General features: G+C 34.0%; 2 protein-coding genes across 2 annotated transcripts; one reads left to right on the top strand and one right to left on the bottom strand.

The window, feature by feature from the left end:
• Nucleotides 1-2,206: 2,206 nt before the first annotated feature.
• LOC139486548 (heat shock 70 kDa protein 12A-like) lies at nt 2,207-9,247 on the bottom strand. The gene is made up of 5 exons (XM_071271462.1): nt 9,151-9,247; nt 8,003-8,338; nt 5,936-6,157; nt 4,504-4,657; nt 2,207-3,362 (listed from the first exon to the last, which is right to left on the bottom strand). The coding sequence occupies exons 2-5, from the start codon at nt 8,300-8,302 to the stop codon at nt 2,308-2,310; spliced, it is 1,731 nt and encodes a 576-aa protein (XP_071127563.1). The 5' UTR covers nt 8,303-8,338; nt 9,151-9,247; the 3' UTR covers nt 2,207-2,307.
• Nucleotides 9,248-10,903: 1,656 nt separating this feature from the next.
• Nucleotides 10,904-20,287, top strand: LOC139486580 (heat shock 70 kDa protein 12A-like). The gene is made up of 5 exons (XM_071271502.1): nt 10,904-10,982; nt 12,649-12,979; nt 16,596-16,814; nt 17,634-17,790; nt 19,030-20,287. Exons 1-5 carry the CDS (start codon nt 10,942-10,944, stop codon nt 20,079-20,081), a joined length of 1,800 nt encoding a protein of 599 aa, XP_071127603.1. The 5' UTR covers nt 10,904-10,941; the 3' UTR covers nt 20,082-20,287.
• The last annotated feature ends 721 nt before the right edge of the window (nt 20,288-21,008 follow it).

Raw genomic sequence — 21,008 nt, 5'->3', positions numbered from 1 at the left:
TTTGTACATTCCATGAGCAGAAGATTGTATTATATAGTCAAATAATGAACTTTTAACCCCATTAAAGTATCATATTTTACTAGAATTTTAAGAAATAAAACATGCTGATTTTGAGTTTTCCTAAAGCTAGATTTTGTGGGACTTTTTTTCTGTGTATATTTGGGGCTTAATGATATAGATTAGAACTAAAACATTTTCTGTTGCAATTTGTTTGAGGTTCAATCTTAGCTTGACTGGACTATTTAGGAGTTTAGTATGACGTCTATTATCACTGAACCATTAAACATTTTTGTTTAGGGTCCAGCTGAAGCACGACTCTGGGTGCGGGATTTTCTCGCTGTATTGAAAATCCATTGGTGGTGTTTTCCACTCTTTCGTCGGATTGTTGTCTCTTTGACACATTCCCCATTTCCATGCTCATTTTATAAAGATATCTAAAAACTAACCAACACGAACCCCGCCAAAAACCAGGGGTGATCTCAGGTACTCCGGACGGGTAAGCAGACCTTGCTTCACATGTGGCACCCGTGAAGACGATATTAACATATATATGAAAGATACTGTGATATTGAGAGAGAGAGAAAAACAGCAATAAGAGCTGTTCCATTTTATTTTACCAAGTGTTTGAGAAATTGAACTATCCTTGATTAAAGTACCATATCCCAACTCCAAGATTTTTTTTTAGGTACAGTCTATATGCTCCTTTCCAGATGGGTTTCTTTGAGTTCATTAACGCCTATTTAAGCGGAAAACGGGTTGTGGATGTTACTGCTCTTTGTTCAGGTCATTGTCTCATTGACACATTTCTCGTTTCGATTCCCAAATCTATTATCTAGGGTTTATCGCTTTCGGTGTTTGCTACTTTAGAATTTTAAACATTCGATTAAATCCACCAATGACTAGGATTTGTCTAAATAAGCTTAAATACCTTGTAAATTTGCATAAGCTGTATCTAAAACCCTCCACAGAAGCTAGCTTAGACTACAAAAACAAGCTGAATGATCTTCATATGTATACATGTAATACTTGCCAATGGACATACTTTGCAATCGATCCGACTTAATCGGTTTTGTTACGGCTTATCTTCTCAACCTTTGTAATATACTGTTTTTGTTATCTTTCTTTTTGTTTATTTAGTAAATGCAGCCCTGTTCAATATTTCTCTGAAATGTGTCTTTGTTCAGAAAATTACACTTTATACATCAAGCGCGTCCGAAGCTCCCCTTCTGACTTTACAGTAAATCTCATAGTTGAGAGTCAACGACCTTTGTGGAGACAAGCATTCTATGAGTATTGCATGGCAATACATATTCCCCTACCAGTTGGAACAAACTGCTTACTGCAGTGGCGGATCCAGAACTTTTCCTAAGGGGGGCCCGCTGACTGACCTAAGGGGGGCCCGCTCCAGTCATGCTTCAATGATTCCCTATATAATCAACCAAATTTTTCCCAGGAAATGGGGGGGCCCGGGCACCCCAGGCCCCCTGGATCCGCCTATGTTACTAGATCTTAAACTTTGTCATGGTGTTAAACTATATAACAAAAATATCAAGTCAATATTTTAAAGCATGACGCCAAAAAAAAGTGTGGAAAACTGATTATTTGATCGAATTTTCCAGGTTCAAGGGCCATAAGTTAACCCTGCACAAAATCATCAGACCGAAACAAAATTTGAACTTGATCTGTTACATGTACGTAACTTGTTTCTTTCAATTTTTTCGACAGTAAATTTAAGAAAGCTATGATTTAATTATGCATGGATCAACGACGGACTTTACTGCTATCTGGTATTGAAGAGCTTGCAAATAAGTTAATTTTGCTGTATATGTTTTCTTATAAAAAAATTTGACTAAATTATTTTCTTCACCTCTCGTCTTCTTTAAAATTAAATTACCTTTCTTGATATTTACAGACATAAAACAAGAGTCATTTTAATAACACATATATAGTATTAAAGTAAAAAGAATTATCACAAAAATACTTAACTCTGAGGAAAATTCAAAACGGAAAGTCCGTAATCAAATGGCAAAATCAAGAGCTCAAACACATCAAACAAATGGCAAACAACTGACATATTTCTGACTTGGTACAGGTATTATCAAATGTAGAAAATGGTGGATTGAACCTGGTTTTATAGCTAGCTTAACGTCTCACTGGTATGAAAGTCGCATTAAATTCCATTATATTGACAACGAGGTAATATTTTGTAAACCTTTTTTATGTAATATAAAACATGAAATGACATTATTTGATCACATGTTCCGCAAATCAGACAATAAGCCAATTATTGTTCACAACACGGAATGTTTAAAGAAGATCGAACTGGACCTCTGATATTCTTCCGGTGCGCAGATCTCTTGCCCTGCAAAGAATTTCCGTGTCACCAAATATCAGCGTTTCTTCTATCTCTAGTGTCTGTCCTGCAGAATGGGGCGGTAACTGGATTGTAAGGATGCCAAGTCGTTGACAACTCGGATCCGTGATGTATCGGGGGTTTTCGTCCGTTGATGTGTAAACGGTACATTCCAGTGTAGTTTCGTCCGGTTTGAGAGCCTGGAATATTTGTGATACTTCATGACCGGGAGTTATTCTATCTCCCTTCGTCATATACTTGAAGAAAACATCTTTGCACCTCACTTGGCCATTTATAGTGACTTTTTTCGTTTCCGGGTGCATATCCGGGTCCCAATCCGGCCAACTTTGAATACCATATGTAACTCTCGATATACGTTGGCTTACAACTCTAGGCTGGTGTCCGAATAAGACGGCTCCTTTCAGAACGGCAAGGCCTGCTTCTTCTGGAATGATTAACTTTCTTGGGGCACCAATCTTTGCTCTCACAGCGTCTTGTAATAGCTCGCATTCGGAAAATCCTCCGACCATCAAGATAGTTTTCAGGTCCTCGATTTTATCATTATTAAGTAATTTTCCAACGAGTTTAATAATTTCGTCGATCGTGTTTTTGAACAGACCACGGAATGTATCAGCTGCAATATGGAGTTTTTGCTTTGAAAACTTTACAGTATCTCTATGACGGGATTTTTCAAGTGCCATTTCAAACTTTTTATGCTGTTGTTTAACCAAATCCGTTAACGAAACTGGTAGTGTTATTACAACATTGGTTTGATTATTGTTTCGTACGGAACGTTTCTTTGTTTCAAATTCGCGAAACAAATCAATATAATCTTCTAGTTCAATTGATTTTAAATCTTCCATCACTTTCGTGCCGCATATCTCACACAGGAATTTGAAAAACGCTTCATCGATAGATTTACCTCCCCATGGTCCGCCGCTAGGTGGAACCACTTCTTGTATTGTACCATCCGATATTCTCTGATGAACAGTAATGTCAGCAGTTCCACCTTGAAATTGAAAAAAAATCAATGCTTGCAAAAAAAATAAAATTAATAAACGAACATTAATTTGAATTTTTTGACAGAGGAAATCGCCCACTGAGTTAAAATATCTATAGAGCGATTGCTCTCAGAAACAATAAAAACGACGTGATTTCAAATCGATCGCCTTTTAAATAGAATATTGTACCGAGATGAAAATTATAAGGAAATACTTAAATTTGTAACTAGTATTTATACAAACTTTAAGGCTTCTCGTTAAACTTTCGGATTTGTACTCATATTAGCAACACAGCAGGTTCCGCTTGAGGCGCAAGATCTGCTGACCCTTCCAGAGCACCTACGAACACCCCTCCTAATTTTTCAGAGGAGGGGTCTGTGTTGCTCAATCTTTAGTTTTCTATGTTGTGTTTTTTGTACTATTGTTTGTCTTTTTCTTATTTAGCCATGGCGTTGTCAGTTTTTTTTTCGATTTATTAATTTGAATGTCCTTCTAGTATTTTTCATCCATCTTTTTAAAATTCTGTTATTAAAGTAAATAATTCTAATGTGATTCGTAAAGTTATAGGGTGAATGATATTCTGAGTAAATGGTTCACATTTTATCTTCGATTAAATCATAAAGTGAATAAAAGTACCATATGAACACTTTTAAAAACAGTATTGGTCTCTAAAATTGCGACCATGCCATTTAAGAAATCTCCAAGAAATCATGAAAGCCCGGGGCGACTAGTAATAGATATTTTACAGTCAAATATAGGCCGTACAATTTTGCCATGCTGTTATGATAAAATTTCAATGAAGTAAACGGAGAAAAATTGCTTTCTTATCATAAAACGCGTCACATGGCATAACATGTTAACGTATTAATCAATCTAATTAAAAACCGATCTTTCATCGCTCCTGTTTCTGATATGTCGCACGCGACATATCAGAAACAGGAGCGATGAGAGATCGGTTTTTAATTAGATTGCGTATTAATAAGCTTGTACCAAACACCAGGAAGCTGTGATATATAGTGTAGTGTAAAACAGAAGGCTAAAATTCTCATTAACAGGACAAATGGTTGGACATGAACGGATATACACCAGACAGAAGGTCAACCCTTTTAAAACGATCGTCACTTTTATATAGTGTGATTTGTTAAGTACCTCCGAGATCGATGACCATGTACTTCATTCCAGATTTAACAGTTTCACAAAAGTCCCTTCCAGTTTCCGCTTTGTCTGTCTTTAATTTCTGACAAAATATGGAGGCTGCCTCGGGTTCAAGGGCTATTGCAAGTTTATCCTTTTTGATGCCTGCCTAAAACAGAATCATCAGTATTAATAACCTAAACTATGTAGTTTGAATAAAACAATATAACTGGTGTCACTAATACATCATAATGTGATATATCTTTAGAATCTAATAATGTTATTTTGTTCGTGAATTATCATCAATCCAGACAACCCAATACCTATTAAGTCTGCTGGTTGTTTGTTTTCTATGCTTTCTTAATACATGTCATATATTTATATATATAGAAATGAGAAAACGTGAATGAATAACTATCAATTATAGACCACCGGTCAAAGATTTAAACAATAACAGTTCACAGTGCAGTCCTCAGTAACAATGAACAACTATCAAGCTCGGTGGACTAGAGCTCGAGGTATGGTAGCACGCAGAAGAAACAAAAAATATGAAATATAGCAACCACGACACAACTGAATTACAGGCGCCTCGCTTGAGACAGTCATTTTAATGACTTACACATGACAAAATACGATATGTCCCTCAATACGACATAGACCCAATACTTATAATACTCATAATTTTGCAATCAAGGTTTGGAACGAATACCATAAACAATCGGGGGCGTTTCTAGGATATTTGAAAGAGGGGGCCCCCTTAGAATAAAATCATAACAAAAATTTGAACCTTTTTTTGCAAAAAAAACAAAACTTATGTAACGGTTCCTGACTTGGTGCATTTATATTTTATATATCTTTTTTAAAGGGAGCGTACGCCCATCATGTCCTTACCTGGACCAGCCCCTGACAATAAAAAAAAAGTAGCAAGGTAGATCTATTCGAAAATACTGTAACAATCATTTTCTTTGAAATACTATAAAAGCTACATAGTATCAAATTATATGAATACTTTATTTAGTGCAGCTACTTGATGTATATATGATTTAAAAACAAATAATAAATAAAATTGAGAATGGAAATATGGAATGTTCTAAAGAGACAACAATCCGAACAAAGAATATAGAAAAACAGGCGAAGGCCACCAATGTATGTTGTATTTTTAAGTTGATCGTATATGTATGTGTCATTTTGATGAATGTATTGATCTTATATGTAGGTTGTATTGTTACTGTTGAATGTGTACTTTATACTATGTCCAATCCAAAGAGGGCAGAGGTACAGATAATATAATTGAGAATGGAAACGAGGAATGTGTCAAAGAGACAACAACCCAACCGAAGGCCACCAATGGGTCTTCAATGCAGCGAGAAATTTCAACACTCGAAGGAGTTGGTCTCTAAACAAAAATGTAGATCTACTAGTTCAGTGATAAACATATAAAACTTACTGCTTCGGCCGCCTCTCTCATAAACTGTTTCGAAGGATCGTCCCAAATTGCTGGAACTGTTAGAACAAAGTATAAATCATCATCTTGTAAGGCATTTTTCAGACGTTGTTGTATTTTCTCCAACAAGTGATTCTTCAAGTATTCTATGGCAAGGCTGAAAACTTTAATCGCCTGCATTGATTTTTTTGACACATCTTTAATCTCTGTTGTCCTGGTGACTCTCTAAAACATTACAAAATATTCACATTTTCATAATTTAAAAAAAAAAATAATCTCAGAATAATGTCTATTTTTTTAAAGTATAATTTCTTGTGTACTAATGAGCGCAGCACATAAAAAGAGAAAACTTGAAAACTAAAACGTTTTTATTGCATGGCTGTAACGTCACGTTCTTCATAAGGTGGTATGGGAGTATTTAAATAAAAACAAATATAGAAATTGTTCATACTTTGCCAACATGTAGTACATAAATGTAATATGTTCAAAAATATAATAAAATGATAGGTAACCAAGCATTAACAGTCATGTAATACATAATTTAAGCTTGCATTTAGTAAATGTGAGCATTAATCATACGATATTTTCATTGATTTGCTTAAACATTCATTTGTTGTGTCTTTTATACTGGAATTACAGAGTTTTGTGTTTAAAAGAGAGGCGAAGGATACCAAAGGGACATTCAAACTCATAAGTCGAAAATAAACTGACAACGCCATGGCTAAAAAAGGTTAAACAGACCAATAGAATACACAAAACACAACACACAACACAACATATGCAACCAAAGACTGCATGAGCAACACGAACCCCACCAAAAACTAAGGGTGATTTCAAAATTTCCGACAGGATAAGTATATCCTGCTCTACATATGACACCCGTCGTGTTACCCATGTTATTTCAAATCCATCGATAAGTCTAATTTGTTATGTCAAATTCGGGGAAAAGGGGACGGGATTATAGTTACAATAAATGTAACATATCCGTTGTCATCTGTGAAACGGATATTCCATAACAATCAACCAACTCGTTTACGAATAAACAATTTTAACTTCACCACTTGGAACTCTTAGTTGAATAGCTTCCCTGTAAGCAGTAACCCATAATCCTTTATCAAGAATTCATGATTGAAAATACAAGCCCTTGAATATCGTATCAAATGGGAGATATATACCTCGTGTGCAGGCGCTGCATTAATATTTCTACATAGAAATGGAAAGTTCACAATTTGAAAGATGATATCAACTCTTTTGTCGTACAGTTTTGTTATCAACCGACCATCATATTTGGTCATTATTAAACTTCAGTGTCGATCATCTATGAAACTTTGTTTTTCCAATGATAGATGGGGACAACTAAGAAGGAAGTTTGAAATTTAAACAAAATGTTATACCACACTACATGTTGGTTTGTCAATAAGATTATTTTAAGTCACCTTACTAAAATTTCAAATATGGTACACAGCTAATATTTTTGAAATACTCAATATAACTGCCATGTCAAATTTGACCTTAAATGTGAACTTATATATGTGATTTATGTTGATTTTCATATTTTATGGTGGCCATCTTGGAAATAGCCGCCATATTTTAAAGTGTGACCATAGTTAATATTGATTGAAACATCTAAATCTGCTACCATGTCAAATTTGGAGCTCTAATCATCAAACTCACAATTTTTTCATTTATCTGCCGGACTTAAATAGAAATGATCAATTATATTGTGTTGGTTTTAATAGTTTAAATTTTACCACTTTTTAGTGTTGAATTTCTGTCTCTTCGGCTTTAATGTTAAATCACGTGTAACCATCAAGCTTAAAAGCTTTGTTACAAACGTAATTGTAACCTTTCTTTATTTAAAAAGAAATAAACAGTTTTCTCTATTCTATATTTGTTTTCTCCATTATTTTCTACTCTTTTTTTTTCTTTAACAATTTTTCTGTTTTCTTTATTATTTTTGAACACTTTTTTTAGCCCATTGGTCTAGAATCTCAGTAAACCCATTCAGACCCTCTTAAATGGTTACAAAATATTGTTCTATATGTTTGAGGACTTGAAATAGATACATACTTGATTGTGTAGTAACATTTTGAATTGATGGAAGTAATAATAATCCTCATGATCGTCGTTTGACAGCAATTCTGAAAACTGATTTTCTGCGTCGTACCCGAAAGCAACTAATTCTTTATTTCCATTGAGCAAGACTGCAGTTGGTGCTTTCAGTGACAACAGTCTGCTCCCTTGCCACGCACTGGTACTGTATTTTGGTGGGTCATTCGCAAAATCCTGTTTAGAAGCGAATGCATAACCGGAATATGTTGTTCCAAAATCAATTGCTACAACAAATATACTGTTTCCTAAATGTGCCATTTTCTTCTTTTTCTATTTTCCTCTGTTAAACATCACCTAAAATATACCATTACATATTTGTTTTAAAAGGGAGTCCAATATAACTGTAACTACATGTATTGGTTTTATTTATGAATCATTTTAAGTTAACAAAAATTCTTAGTAAACCATATATGTACAATACCGTTCTACGCTCTGATATCGGCCGCTGAACTTCCAAGTTAGAAACAATCGAAAATTTCAGATATTATCAAACGACAACCACAACAGACTCCTGACCAAGAAAACATGACGAGGTTAAACATGTTTGTCCCTACTTTCCTGTGACAGTGGTGTTACATCACATCATTAGAATAAGCTGTAACTGCAGTCCAAATGGCTCAACTCACAAGATTAGAAAGAAGCAAAAACAAACAAAACAACATAAACGGATGTACGAGTTTCTCGCTACATTGAAGACCTTTTGGTGGCCTTCGGCTGTTGTCTGCACTATGGTCGGGTTGTTGTCGCTTTGACGCATTCCCAATTTCCATTCTCAATTGTATATATATATATATATATATATATATAAAATAGACACAAAGTACAGACAATATAAGGCTTAAAGCGACTATTCAACGTTACTGAAAGAAGGTGTTATATAAACATTTTGGTTTATACTTTTATACATCATTTGGTTCTATACCCTTAACCATGTTATATATATCTTTTATCTAATCATCAACTGTAAATTAGAAATGCCCACCGAAGTACCAAACGATATGTTTTACTCAATGATCCGGTCCACAACTTTCGTTTTCACAAACAAACATTGCAATCAAAACTATAAACTTATGTTGAAAAATAAACTTGAAAATTATTGAAAATACCTTGCTTTGTTGACGAAATGATGCCTTTGACGTCTAAATGAGAGAATTATTTTCATTCGTCGCCATGTTCGTCGAAAAGGCATCGAGGAAGTAAAATTGAAATGTTCATAATAGATATTGTGTTTACTTTGAAAGTCGTAAAATTTAAGTAATTAAAATAATCTAAATATGTGTACATGCAATTTATATATGTAAAGTTTTGACTGTTTGTCTTTTTCCAGCTTCTTTGGTCTTGAAAGGATATATTTTGCATACTTAATAATTAATATTTGCTCGATAATATTTGTTTAGGAAGTAGGACACCTATCTTTAATACGGTTTCAATCTGAGGTTTCAATCATTCAAAAAATGGTACTTGTTTGGAAATCGTATTCTTTAATGAAAATATAATGCAAATATAAAATACGCATTGAATCGCTTATGCTTTTAAGGCATCAATTTGCAGAGTTGCATGCATGTGCACTCTACCTCCCCCTTTCAAAAGCAATAAGATATTATATATATTCCAATGCGAATCTCGGTTACGTGCGTTATTATATGATTAACACAAAATAAGGGACAGGCAAAACCACCCCTTGCTTGTCACTGTTATCAAGAAAGGATTCATTTATTTATTTTTTTGCGACATATCTAGTATGTATACATGAATATACATGTTCATTTTATACCATTCGGAACCTACAGCTTTTACTTATCAAAACGATGATAAAATCCTAAACCTTTCTTGTCATTTAAATATAGATATTTATTTTTACTTGACCTGACAATCGATTGATCAAATACATTAGTGACGTCGCATTTTTATCATTGTTTGTATATATCATTCAAGCAAAGGCTAGTACGGTCCGGGAAGCAGGATATTTCTAAGTTTAAAGATATTTCAATAATTCGCTATTACTTTTTCTGGAAATCATTATCAAAAACATAAATTCATTATGACGAATGATATAGATCTGTCAAAATACATAATATCTTTTTAACATAAATAATACAAAAACTTGATTTTTCATTTGATGAGTTAGCAATGGCATAGATGTATTACATCTATGGCAATGGCAACAATCATGACGTTTATTTGTATAGTTCGTGTGTCGTAAAAAATTTCTAGATCGGTATCATATTTTGAATAAATTTTGGATAGCAAATTATTTGGATACCAAAAGCACGTATATGATATGGGATAACGCAAATAGCTATAATCAAAGATATTTGTTTCATTTTTTTTTTAAATGAATGGAATAAATTCAGCATACTCCCTCATTCTTTAAATAATGATGAAGTAAATCTGATATTATTTCACATTATTGATATTGTTTTTAGTAATAATTATCTATTTTTTATGCAATGCAATAAATTATACGATCAAAATTTAATATTTGGTAGTTAAAAATGATACAAAAAAAAACTTTTTCTTGGCCAAAAATTTGTCTAAACGGCCTTTCTCCTGTATTGAATTACATCAAATTTTAAATTGCTGTCATTTAGGACCATCCACTTCACAAACACTGCGTTCAAAACTTTCAAGGAAATGTTATATATTAAACGTCACAGTGACTATGTTGTTGAAAATTTACCACTTTGGTCTAAGCTAGATTAAAACGGGTTTCTACTGTCTTTTTTTTTTTAACTCGTCTCGTACTGTATGTACTGTATGTGACGGACAAGTTTTCTCATTTAAAAGTCTGCTGTTTATTAGTATAAATAGGTTATCAGTTGCCTCTGGTTGAAATGGTTCATAATTCACATTGAGTTGTTTCCCTTATATTATTATTTACTTCCCATTTACGAACTATGGCAAAAAGTACACAACAAGATGAAAAGGGAAAGGACAGGTGAGTAGAATGAATTATTTGAAGTATAATTTGCATATTGAATGGTTATTTTTAGACATTTAAAAATATTTAGATCTTAAGATCACAAACACTGGTATATTCATGGTTACCGTAGTTTAGTACTAGTTATTCATGTGTAACTATGTTAATCTGGTGTCACAGTTCTCAAACTTATCGTTAAATACTAAAATAGTTTTTAAATTGAACTTTATGCACTCAGTAACAAAAAATAAAATATTGAAATATGAATTTAACTGATAATAATTATGTTTTTAAATATTTAATTATCGAAACCGAAAGTAGCATCCTTCCTCCTCTCAGTATGTATACATAAACTCATCATACTAGATGTATTTACGCCAGACGCACGTTTCGTCTACAAAAGACTCATTCGTGACGCTCGAATAAAATAAAAGGGTTATAAAGGCCGTATATAGTACATAACTGAAGAGCATTGAGGACCAAAATTCCTAAAAGTTACCAAAATACAGCTAAGGTAATCTATTCCTGAGGTAGAAAAGCCTTATATAGTATTTCAAACATTGAAAAGTTTTGTAAACATGCAGCTAATTTATAAATATGACAATATCAATGATAATTCATGTCAGTATAGAAGTGCTGACTACTGGGCTGGTGATACCCTCGGGGAATTAAAACTTCACCAGCAGTGGCACCCAACCCAGTTGTTGTAAATACACTCATCATAGATACCAGGATAAATTTTGTATTTACGCCTGACGCGTGTTCCGTCTACAAAAGAGGGACGAAAGATACCAGAGGGACAGTCAAACTCATAAATCGAAAATAAACTGACAACGCCATGGCTAAAAATAAAAAAAGACAAACAGACAGACAATAGTACACATATGACACAACATAGAAAACTAAAGAATAAGCAACACGAACCCCATCAAAAACAAGGGGCTATCTCAGGTACTCCAGAAGGGTAAGCAGATCCTGCTCCACATGTGGCACCCGTCGTGATGCTTATGTGATAACAAATCCGGTAAATAGTCTAATTCGGTAGGTCACATTCATGAAAGGGAAGGGGATTGTAGACTAGTTACGACGTTAGGAACTACAAAGACTCATCAGTGACGCTCGAATAAAAAAAGGGTTTAAAAGGCCAAATAAAGTACATAGTGGACATGTTATACTTTGTCTAAATCTTAGAAGAGGATCAATAATATTACTATATTATGCCCCGTTAGTCAATAGAGTAAAGTTGTTTTATATTTGAAAGATGCATATTAATTATTAACTGAACATTTTACAAATATAAAATGAAAGATCGAGTTTACCACAATCTCTGTATGAAGATGATAAAGACAATAACATGTGATTTCTGAGTAAAAGAACAGATCTAACGTGTGTTTTTAAAATATAAAAGTAAAGATCAGTTGCAACATGTTGAGTATCTGATTTAAAACGAAATTACATTACATGTGTATACCCGCTCCCCTCCCTCCCGCCTAAAAAAGAAAAGAAACATTAAAAAAAAGTAGCAGAACACAAATAAAAGTAGTTCTTTTATGCATAGTGACCTATAGTTGTTAATTTCTGTGTTATTTGGGGTTTCATGGATAGTTGTCTCATTGTCAATCATACCGCATCTTTTTATTTTTATATCATGAAACATTAATATTTAATAACATTTATTTTCCAGCCACGAAATGGGTTCTGCCAAACTTTTTGTGGCTGCAATTGATTTTGGAACGACATATTCTGGGTATGCATTTTCAGCCCGAAATTCTCCCGAAACCTTATACACGTGCGAATGGAGCAATAATAATTTACTATCCAGGAAAGCTCCGACATCCGTTCTTATTGACGAGGACAACCAGTTTGTAGCATTTGGGTTTGATGCAGAGAACAAATTTATGACTAGTCTCGAGGATGACTCGGATTCAGATTCAGACTCAGATGACAATGACAAAAAAAAAAGCAAGGACGTATTTCGTTATTTTAGCCGGTTTAAGATGGAACTTCACGATAAGGTAATTTGGATTGGGTTATATTTTTACATATACAAGTACTTGTACTGTTAATTGATTTTTTTTTTTTCATTTTGAAAATAACCCAATTGAATTCAGTTGATATTTTTCACCTCTTTGATCAACATTTTTTTTTATCGATCAGCTAGCTCTTATAAGAAATGAGATGTTTAGTATCCAGCATTTTGTGTCATATAGTTTTTGTTTATTTTTTTTTCGAGTAATTGCTATTTCCTGTCATTTATAGAGTTAATTGAAGGCACGGACAGTCTTGCACTCAAAGGCCAAAATGATTCTTGGATTTCTTGTGATCAATTTTGATAATTATTATTTTCTTCAATTATGATTGGTCTTGTTCGCAAAACAATTGATTTGTCATGTATTAGGCCGTTTTTATGTTTTTAACGATTTATAGGCTGCATCTCATTTTAAAAATTCTTGTATTATTTCTTAATTTTTTTTTTTTTTTTTGAAAAAAAAATATAGTTTGGAAGGGTGGTGAATTATTAAGCACGGGGTTATCAACATCGAGGAAGGTTTATAACTATTATGCCCGGGGATATCGACACCGGGGAAGGAATAATGGATTATCATGCACAGGGATATCGACATCGGGGAAGGGTAATAGATTTTTATGCACGGGGTAATCGACATCCGGGAAGGTTAATTGATTTTTTTACACGGGGTAATTGAAATCTTGAAAAGGTATTTATATTTATATGCACGGGGTAATCGACATTTGGGAAGGGTAATGGGTTTTTATGCACGTGGATATCGACATCTGTAAAGGGTCTTGGAATTTTATGCACGTGAATATCGACATCTGGGAAGGGTATTGGATTTTATGCATGTGGATATCGACATCTGGGAAGGGTATTGGATTTTATGCACGTGGATATCGACATCTGGGAAGGGTATTGGATTTTATGCACGTGGATATCGACATCTGGGAAGGGTATTTGATTTTATGCACGTGGATATCGACATCTGGGAAGGGTATTTGATTCACATTGATATCGATATCTGTGAAGGTTATTGGATTTTAATGCGCCGGGATATCGACATCTGGGAAAGGTCTTTAAAAAATGGATGTCATAGTCTATTGCAATTTTTCTTTGTCGATTTCAAGTAATGATCTTTGGACAAAGCGGCATAACTCAGACATTAATATGTTAAAACATTCTATCGTATTTTATTCGTATTTGAACTCATCGTTAGAAGAACAATTAGGATATGAATAATGAAATAAGTCTATGTCATTTGATATTCAGAATCTTCGCAGATGAATAGAATTATAGACTATCAGTGCATAAGATCAAACGATATTTTCGTAAAATACCGATTACTATAATTATTATGCATTTTTATTGCAAATAACTACATGCATGTATTCATGAATACCATTTTGCGATTTCTTTTTACTATTGAAAATTGAAAAGGAATGCCTAGTTTATAGTCCATACAAGGTTTTGTATAGTAACTTATTTATTCACCATACAAATCCTTGGTCCATGCTATGTTACATGTATCTACGACATGGATAGAGGGTCACTGTATAATGATGGAAAAATGTATGTTAGAAAAGGAAAATAAAATAATGTAAACTTAGAGAAATAAACTAATAAATAAATAAAATTGAATTAAATCGCATTGCTAAAGCTCCAAGACAAAGTATGTGACGTAAGATTAAGTTATAAATAGTTTCGTCTTTTTGTAAATAATATAGTTAATCTCATTTCTAGAGTTCTTTTGATCATAGCTATTAATCTGACGTTGAGAAATAAGTCTCGGTTATTGTATAGAAAGGTATATACTATGAAAATAAGAGCTTGGGGCAAAGCCCCTCGCTCTAATTTTCATAGTATATACCTTTATCTTACCTCCTATACATTTCCAGGAATATGATTGGTTAAAAGCGTCCGCGTGCAAACCGTGTATATTTGATATTAGGTTAGTAGGGAGGCGGGGTTTATCTCATACACGGTTAGTAGTGGAGTTACGTCCCTTTATATTCCTTATTAGGTAAGAAGGGGGCGGGGCTTATTTAATACACGGTTAGTAATGGTGTTATGTCCCTTTGTAAAAAACAAAACGGTACTGAGAAAAAATCTTAAAAGTTCCAACAGACGAAGAAATTGATGATCCAGATTGAAACAAATTCATAAAACACATTTAAACCTTACAAGTCGTTATTGTTGGCATCTGTTTTTGTAGGATTAATGGAAGTATTTTCCTAGCGCTAACAGTATTGAAGACTTGCTCGTTTTGAGAATCACTAGTCTTAATTTCACACGTTAAGATAGTCGGTAAGATAAATTCGTTACATAGTGTGCTAGTGACGTAATACGGTATATATGGGGTCAGTAAATTCCATATGGGGATTCGAGCTTCGCTCTCATCCCATATGGAATTTACTGACCCCATAATATTCTACACAATAACCGAGACATTCTACACAATAACCGAGACAAGTAAGTAAAGATTTTGATAATCCTTTAATTGCTTTTACGTAACTAAATAAAATATATGTCAATCATATAAATCTTATAACATAAAAAGAGAATAGTTGACCAATAAAAAGTAACTTTAGAAAATTCAAAATTGACGCTAAAATTTCATAGGTGAATAAAATAATTCCAATCAGCACGTGATGTTGGGGTTAAAAAGGGGAGACCGCAAACTTCCAACATCACATATCACACTTTAATGTAGATTGCTGTTTGGAATAAATAATTAAAACATCATTGTATTTTATTCACCAGGTATGTAAATTGTTTAAGTGTAAACTATTTTCAATTGAATTTTAAAAGTAAGAATTTATCTTCTGCTTTAATAACTTAGTTTCGTATTTAAAACTTAACTTAAATATATAAAAGATTTTCATTAACATAAATAAGTTAAAACAAAGTTTACTATCTAAATCAATAGATCACAGATCACATATCACACTTCAATGTAGATTGCTGTTTGGAATAAATAATTAAAACATCATTGTATTTTATTCATAAGCGCCAGGCCTCGAAAGTACAAGTGTCCGAGATGAGGGAAACGCCAGGAGAAGGCATAACATAGACCTGAACATGAGCGAGCTAGTATTCCCCAGATTCTCCGAAAGAAGCTAGAATCCCCGTATACATAATAGCGAGACAAAGTAGTCCCTAGTGAAAGATGGCAGTCCCCCGATATTCAAGTTTACTAACGTTTTGGAGGGAAAGGGGAGACAATCTAACGGAACAGCGATTCTTCCCCCTTTTCCTGCATTACAACTGTCCTAGTTGTAACTGTTAATGACATTGGTCAACAAACGATTAAATCGTAATTGTCAAAAAAATCAAAGTGACTATTTTTGTAACAACCACCCGCCCTGAAAATAACACTTTATAAATTGTATGCGCCCGCAAAAGCTATTTCTGGATAAACTTTCACCAGAAACGGTCAACGTAAACAAACGAATATTTAGCCAATGATGTATGTTTTCTGGGACAGTTTTATTTTTTAGTGTATTTTGTTAATTTATAAACGGACCAAAAGATGATTTATAATATAATGTTGTTTTTTTTTCAAATTCCAGGGGTCGAAAAAGAGGCCTTATATCTTCTTTTTTCTTTCTTAATTGCAGGCGGTAAACTTGAAAACTTTTATCAAAGACCAAAATGGTGTAGAAATGAAGGCAATAGATATTTTTGCTTTTGCAATTAAATATTTAAAGGACCAAGCAATTGGAAAGCTAATCAAAAGTTTGAAGAATGTGAAAACAAAAGATATACACTATGTTCTTACTGTTCCGGCCATATGGGATGATCAGTCTAAAATATTTATGAGGAAAGCAGCGGAACAGGTTTGTAATAATATACAAGTGCTCTTACTTAAAAATCAGCCTTCTGACGAAGTGTTGCGGCAGATCTGCGGCAAATACAGCGGTATGGTTGGTGCAAATAGTTTGCGGCAACTTCACCGCGACTTTTTATCATGAAAAATAATAAAGGTTGCGGTCGCCTTGCCGCAAAATTTGACACCCTTATATAGTTTGTGGTGAAAGGTCACTGCTAGCGGCGAACAGTGGTGAACAAATTTCAGGTCTACTGGCGAATTAAAAAGGTTGCCGCAAGTTTCTCTTTTCATAACGGTGGTATTAGTAAATTCTAATTAATAAATTCAATTTAACATATTCATATTTATATACAAAAATGCATATCCACAATATAAGTCTTTTCCTGCAAGTACTGAAGGAAATTGATCATTTTTATATTTTTCTCAAAGGGTCAAAGTAAATACTTTTTCAAAATTTTATGAAAATTAAACGAGCCAAATTTATTTTAGGGAAGGTGTTGGATACCACCTTAAGAAGGCTCTAGATTCAATCCCCGCGCACTCGGATAAAGCAAAGATTTTGAAATTGACATTTGCTACTAATCATCCGCTAAGAATAAGGCATAGATTTAATACTGTAAGAGTGGTCGATTTTGTCTTTCATCGTGTCAGTCTAGTACGTACATGTACGCACCAGTTTATATGTATATCTCGTTATATATATAAAAAAAGAAGATGTGGTATGAAAAAGAGCATGTTATCGTCCGAAATATAAATGTACTATTTCTACTAGCAACCACCAATCTATCATAATTTTATGTGTTTCCAATTAACGTTTATTTTCTAGGCGGGGATAAAAAGCAAAGATTTAATAATAGCTTTAGAACCAGAAGCAGCCTCCATATATTGCCAGGAACTTAGAACTAATGTTGATAAAAAGACAGATAGAACATTCTCAGCAACAATTAAAAAAGGAACAAAATATGTGGTGATAGATCTTGGCGGTAAGTTAATCTTCAAATCTCAAAACCTTCAGTAGACTGGTTATTTTTGCCAGTGAATTCTGAAAAGGGCGTGGGTCTTTGGAAGAAGAAGAATGGCTTTGAAATAAGTTAGTGTCAAAATGGAGCATATGGAATGCATTTATGAAAAAATAGACAGGGATTCTCAATTTTTCCTACAGGCATGATTAGGTCAAAAGAAGATTAACCAAATTGTATCCAGAAACATATAATTTATATTAGGTATTGTAGCTTCTAGTTATGCCATTGCATGTAAATAAAACTAAACCCATAGCCGTATATTGTATGTGTGTGTATTGGAGAGGTATTCAGCATATCTTTAACGCTTTTGATATGCCGAAACTGAGAATAAAAGGTGTACAATTATGTTTCAAGTTGCTGTGACCAAAATTGCATTGTGAACTTCTACTTCTACTAATTAAGTCTAAGATGCATGATTTTTTTTTATTAGTTGTTAGTGGCTTTGAACTAGCTGTCAGTAACTACGAGTACTCTCAGATCTGTACTTAGTGTCTTTTTGTTGTTGGGATGTAAAAGTACCCGGCCACGTTCACTTGTATTTGTAGTATTTGTATTTTTATCCATCTGATGGGTTAAACCTTTTTCAACTGATTTTTTATAGTTCGTTCTTATGTTGTACTGTTAATCCACTGACCCAGGTTAGGGGAGTGTTGGGATCCCGCTTACATTTTAACCCCGCCACATTCTGTATGCATGTGTCTGTCCCAAGTCAGGAGCCTGTAATTCAGTGGTTGTCGTTTGTTTATGTGTTACATATTTGTTTTTCGTTTATGTTTTGTACATTAATAAGGCCATTAGTTTTCTCGGTTGAGTTGTTCTACATTGTCATTTTGGGGCCTTTTATAGCTGACTATGCGGTATGGGCTTTGCTCATTGTTGACGGCCGTAAGGTGACCTGTAGTTGTTAATATCTGTATCATTTGGTCTCTTGTGAAGAGTTTTCTCAATGGCCATCATACGACATCTTTTTTGTAATTAAACCAATGTGAAAACGTAAACTTGATGAAGGACGAACAAACAGATGGGAAGATGCACACACGAGAAAAATAATTATGCTCCTTTCTGTCAAAAGCAAGATATGTTTTAATAAGAAAGATTTATAATATTTGTATTGAAAATATGACCATGCAATGGACATGACAATCCTTCTTATAATACGTCACAACTTATTCAAGATAATGAATCATATCTAAATTTTAGGTGGTACTGCAGACATAACCGTACATGAACGTCAGTTTGATGGTTCCCTGGAAGAGGTGCTCCCACCAAGTGGAGGAGACTGGGGTGGAACAGCTGTTGACAGAGCTTATCTAGAATTTGTCAACTCGGTATTCACTAAGAAAGTTATAAGCGAGCTTCATTCAAATCAACTTGAAGACTACACAACTCTTTTTCATGAATTTGAAGTGAAAAAAAGAACAATTACTACAGAATATAGTACTGCTATTGTTATTACTCTACCTGTGTCTTTGTTAGAAATAACACGGAAACATTGCACTTCTGTGCCCGATGCCATTCGGAAGTCTATTTATAAGGAATCAGTTTCATGCAGTGGACAGAAACTTTCTGTAAAACCGGAAGCATTTCGAAAGCTATTCAAGTCAACAATAGATTCAATAATAAAACATGTTGATAAACTGCTCAAACACCCAAACCTTTCTGACCTTCATCATATTATAATGGTTGGTGGGTTTTCCGAATGTGAGCTTGTCCAAACGGCAATGAGACAGAAGTTTCCAAGTAAGAAAATTATTATTCCTGACGAGGCTGGATTGGCTGTCCTAAGAGGTGCTGTTTTATTCGGACATCAACCAAAGATTATTGGAAAGCGAATATTGAGAAACACTTACGGAATACAAAGCTGGCCGGAATGGGACGCTGAACTACACCCGGAAACTAAAAAAGTGCGAATTGATGGAGTTGACCGTTGCAAAGATGTCTTTTATAAATTTGCTGTCAAAGGGGAAAAAGTTGAAGACGGACATTCTTCGGGACAAATTTTTCAGGCGTTAAAAACAGATGAAAAGACCCTTGAGTGTACAGTATACATTTCAGATGACACCAATCCCCGATATGTCACGGATCCTAGTTGCCAACGCCTCGGAAATCTCATAGTCCCAATACCTCCCCTCAAAAAGGGGGAGACTCTTGAAATTGAGGAAACAATGATATTTGGTGGAACTGAACTTTTATTCAGAGCAAAGAATATGAGAACGGGTGAAATTTGTGAAAGTCAGTTTGATTTAATTTAGTAAAATAAAAAGTATAGAATAAGAATAAGAATAAGAATTTTATTAATCTAATCAAGAACCCATAAAGGGCATCATTTTACAACACAATATGATTGGAAAAAGCAAAACAGAAAACTAATACCATACTATAACATTATGGACAGGATCAGAGCCTAACACAACATGTTGTTTATATAACTATTATATTAAATCTTATAACAATAAAATATTATATTATTTCATATAAAATTGAGAATGGAAATGGGGAATGTGTCAAAGAGACAACAACCCGACCAAATAAAAAACAACAGCAGAGGGTCACCAACAGGTCTTCAATGTAGCGAGAAATTCCCGCACCCGGAGGCGTCCTTCAGCTGGCCCCTAAACAAATATATACTAGTCCAGTGATAATGAACGCCATACTAATTTCCAAATTGTACACAAGAAACTAAAATTAAAATAATACAAGACTAACAAAGGCCAGAGGCTCCTGACTTGGGACAGGCGCAAAAATGCGGCGGGATTAAACATGTTTGTGAGATCTCAACCCTCCTCCTATACCTCTAACCAATGTAGTAAAGTCAGGGGTTAAAAAATGTTGTTCCAGATAACTAGCCCAGGACTTATTGGCAGCAGGATTTTACTAGCCCTGTTCGAAGAACTGCTAGCCCATCAAAACTAACCTCCTAGCCCATGTATGCCTTACAAATCAGAGTTTGCTGCATAATACATGGTGGGTGTAATGTTTTGAAGGGGACATTATACACCGTTTTAAACTAGTTAATTTTCTGTCAGAGAAAACATTTTTATTGGTTTTATCGTGTGAAACAAGTGGTTTAATTATTATATTAGTTGTCCACACATACAAGGGAGACCTTTTATTGGGATGCTCGGGAAAACACTGGCAATATTCGCAGAACATGGTCTCAGAAATTTCATCCTGGCGCC

This window comes from Mytilus edulis, chromosome 8 (genome assembly GCF_963676685.1).
Source record: "Mytilus edulis chromosome 8, xbMytEdul2.2, whole genome shotgun sequence".
NCBI lineage: Eukaryota > Metazoa > Mollusca > Bivalvia > Mytilida > Mytilidae > Mytilus > Mytilus edulis.
The sequence above is the reverse complement of the archived record's forward strand: the minus strand, read 5'-3'. Positions and strand labels throughout refer to the sequence as shown.

Bases quoted from the DNA above. Each gene is read 5' to 3' on its own strand.
- LOC139486580 (XM_071271502.1), top strand. From the start codon at position 10,942: ATGGCAAAAAGTACACAACAAGATGAAAAGGGAAAGGACAG. The intron at 10,983-12,648 runs GTGAGTAGAATG...TTTATTTTCCAG, and splicing joins GATGAAAAGGGAAAGGACAG to CCACGAAATGGGTTCTGCCA. The intron at 17,791-19,029 runs GTAAGTTAATCT...TCTAAATTTTAG, and splicing joins TGTGGTGATAGATCTTGGCG to GTGGTACTGCAGACATAACC.
- LOC139486548 (XM_071271462.1), bottom strand. From the start codon at position 8,302: ATGGCACATTTAGGAAACAGTATATTTGTTGTAGCAATTGATTTTGGA. The intron at 4,658-5,935 runs GTAAGTTTTATA...ATTCTGTTTTAG, and splicing joins TGAGAGAGGCGGCCGAAGCA to GCAGGCATCAAAAAGGATAA. The intron at 3,363-4,503 runs GTACTTAACAAA...TTCAATTTCAAG, and splicing joins CATGGTCATCGATCTCGGAG to GTGGAACTGCTGACATTACT.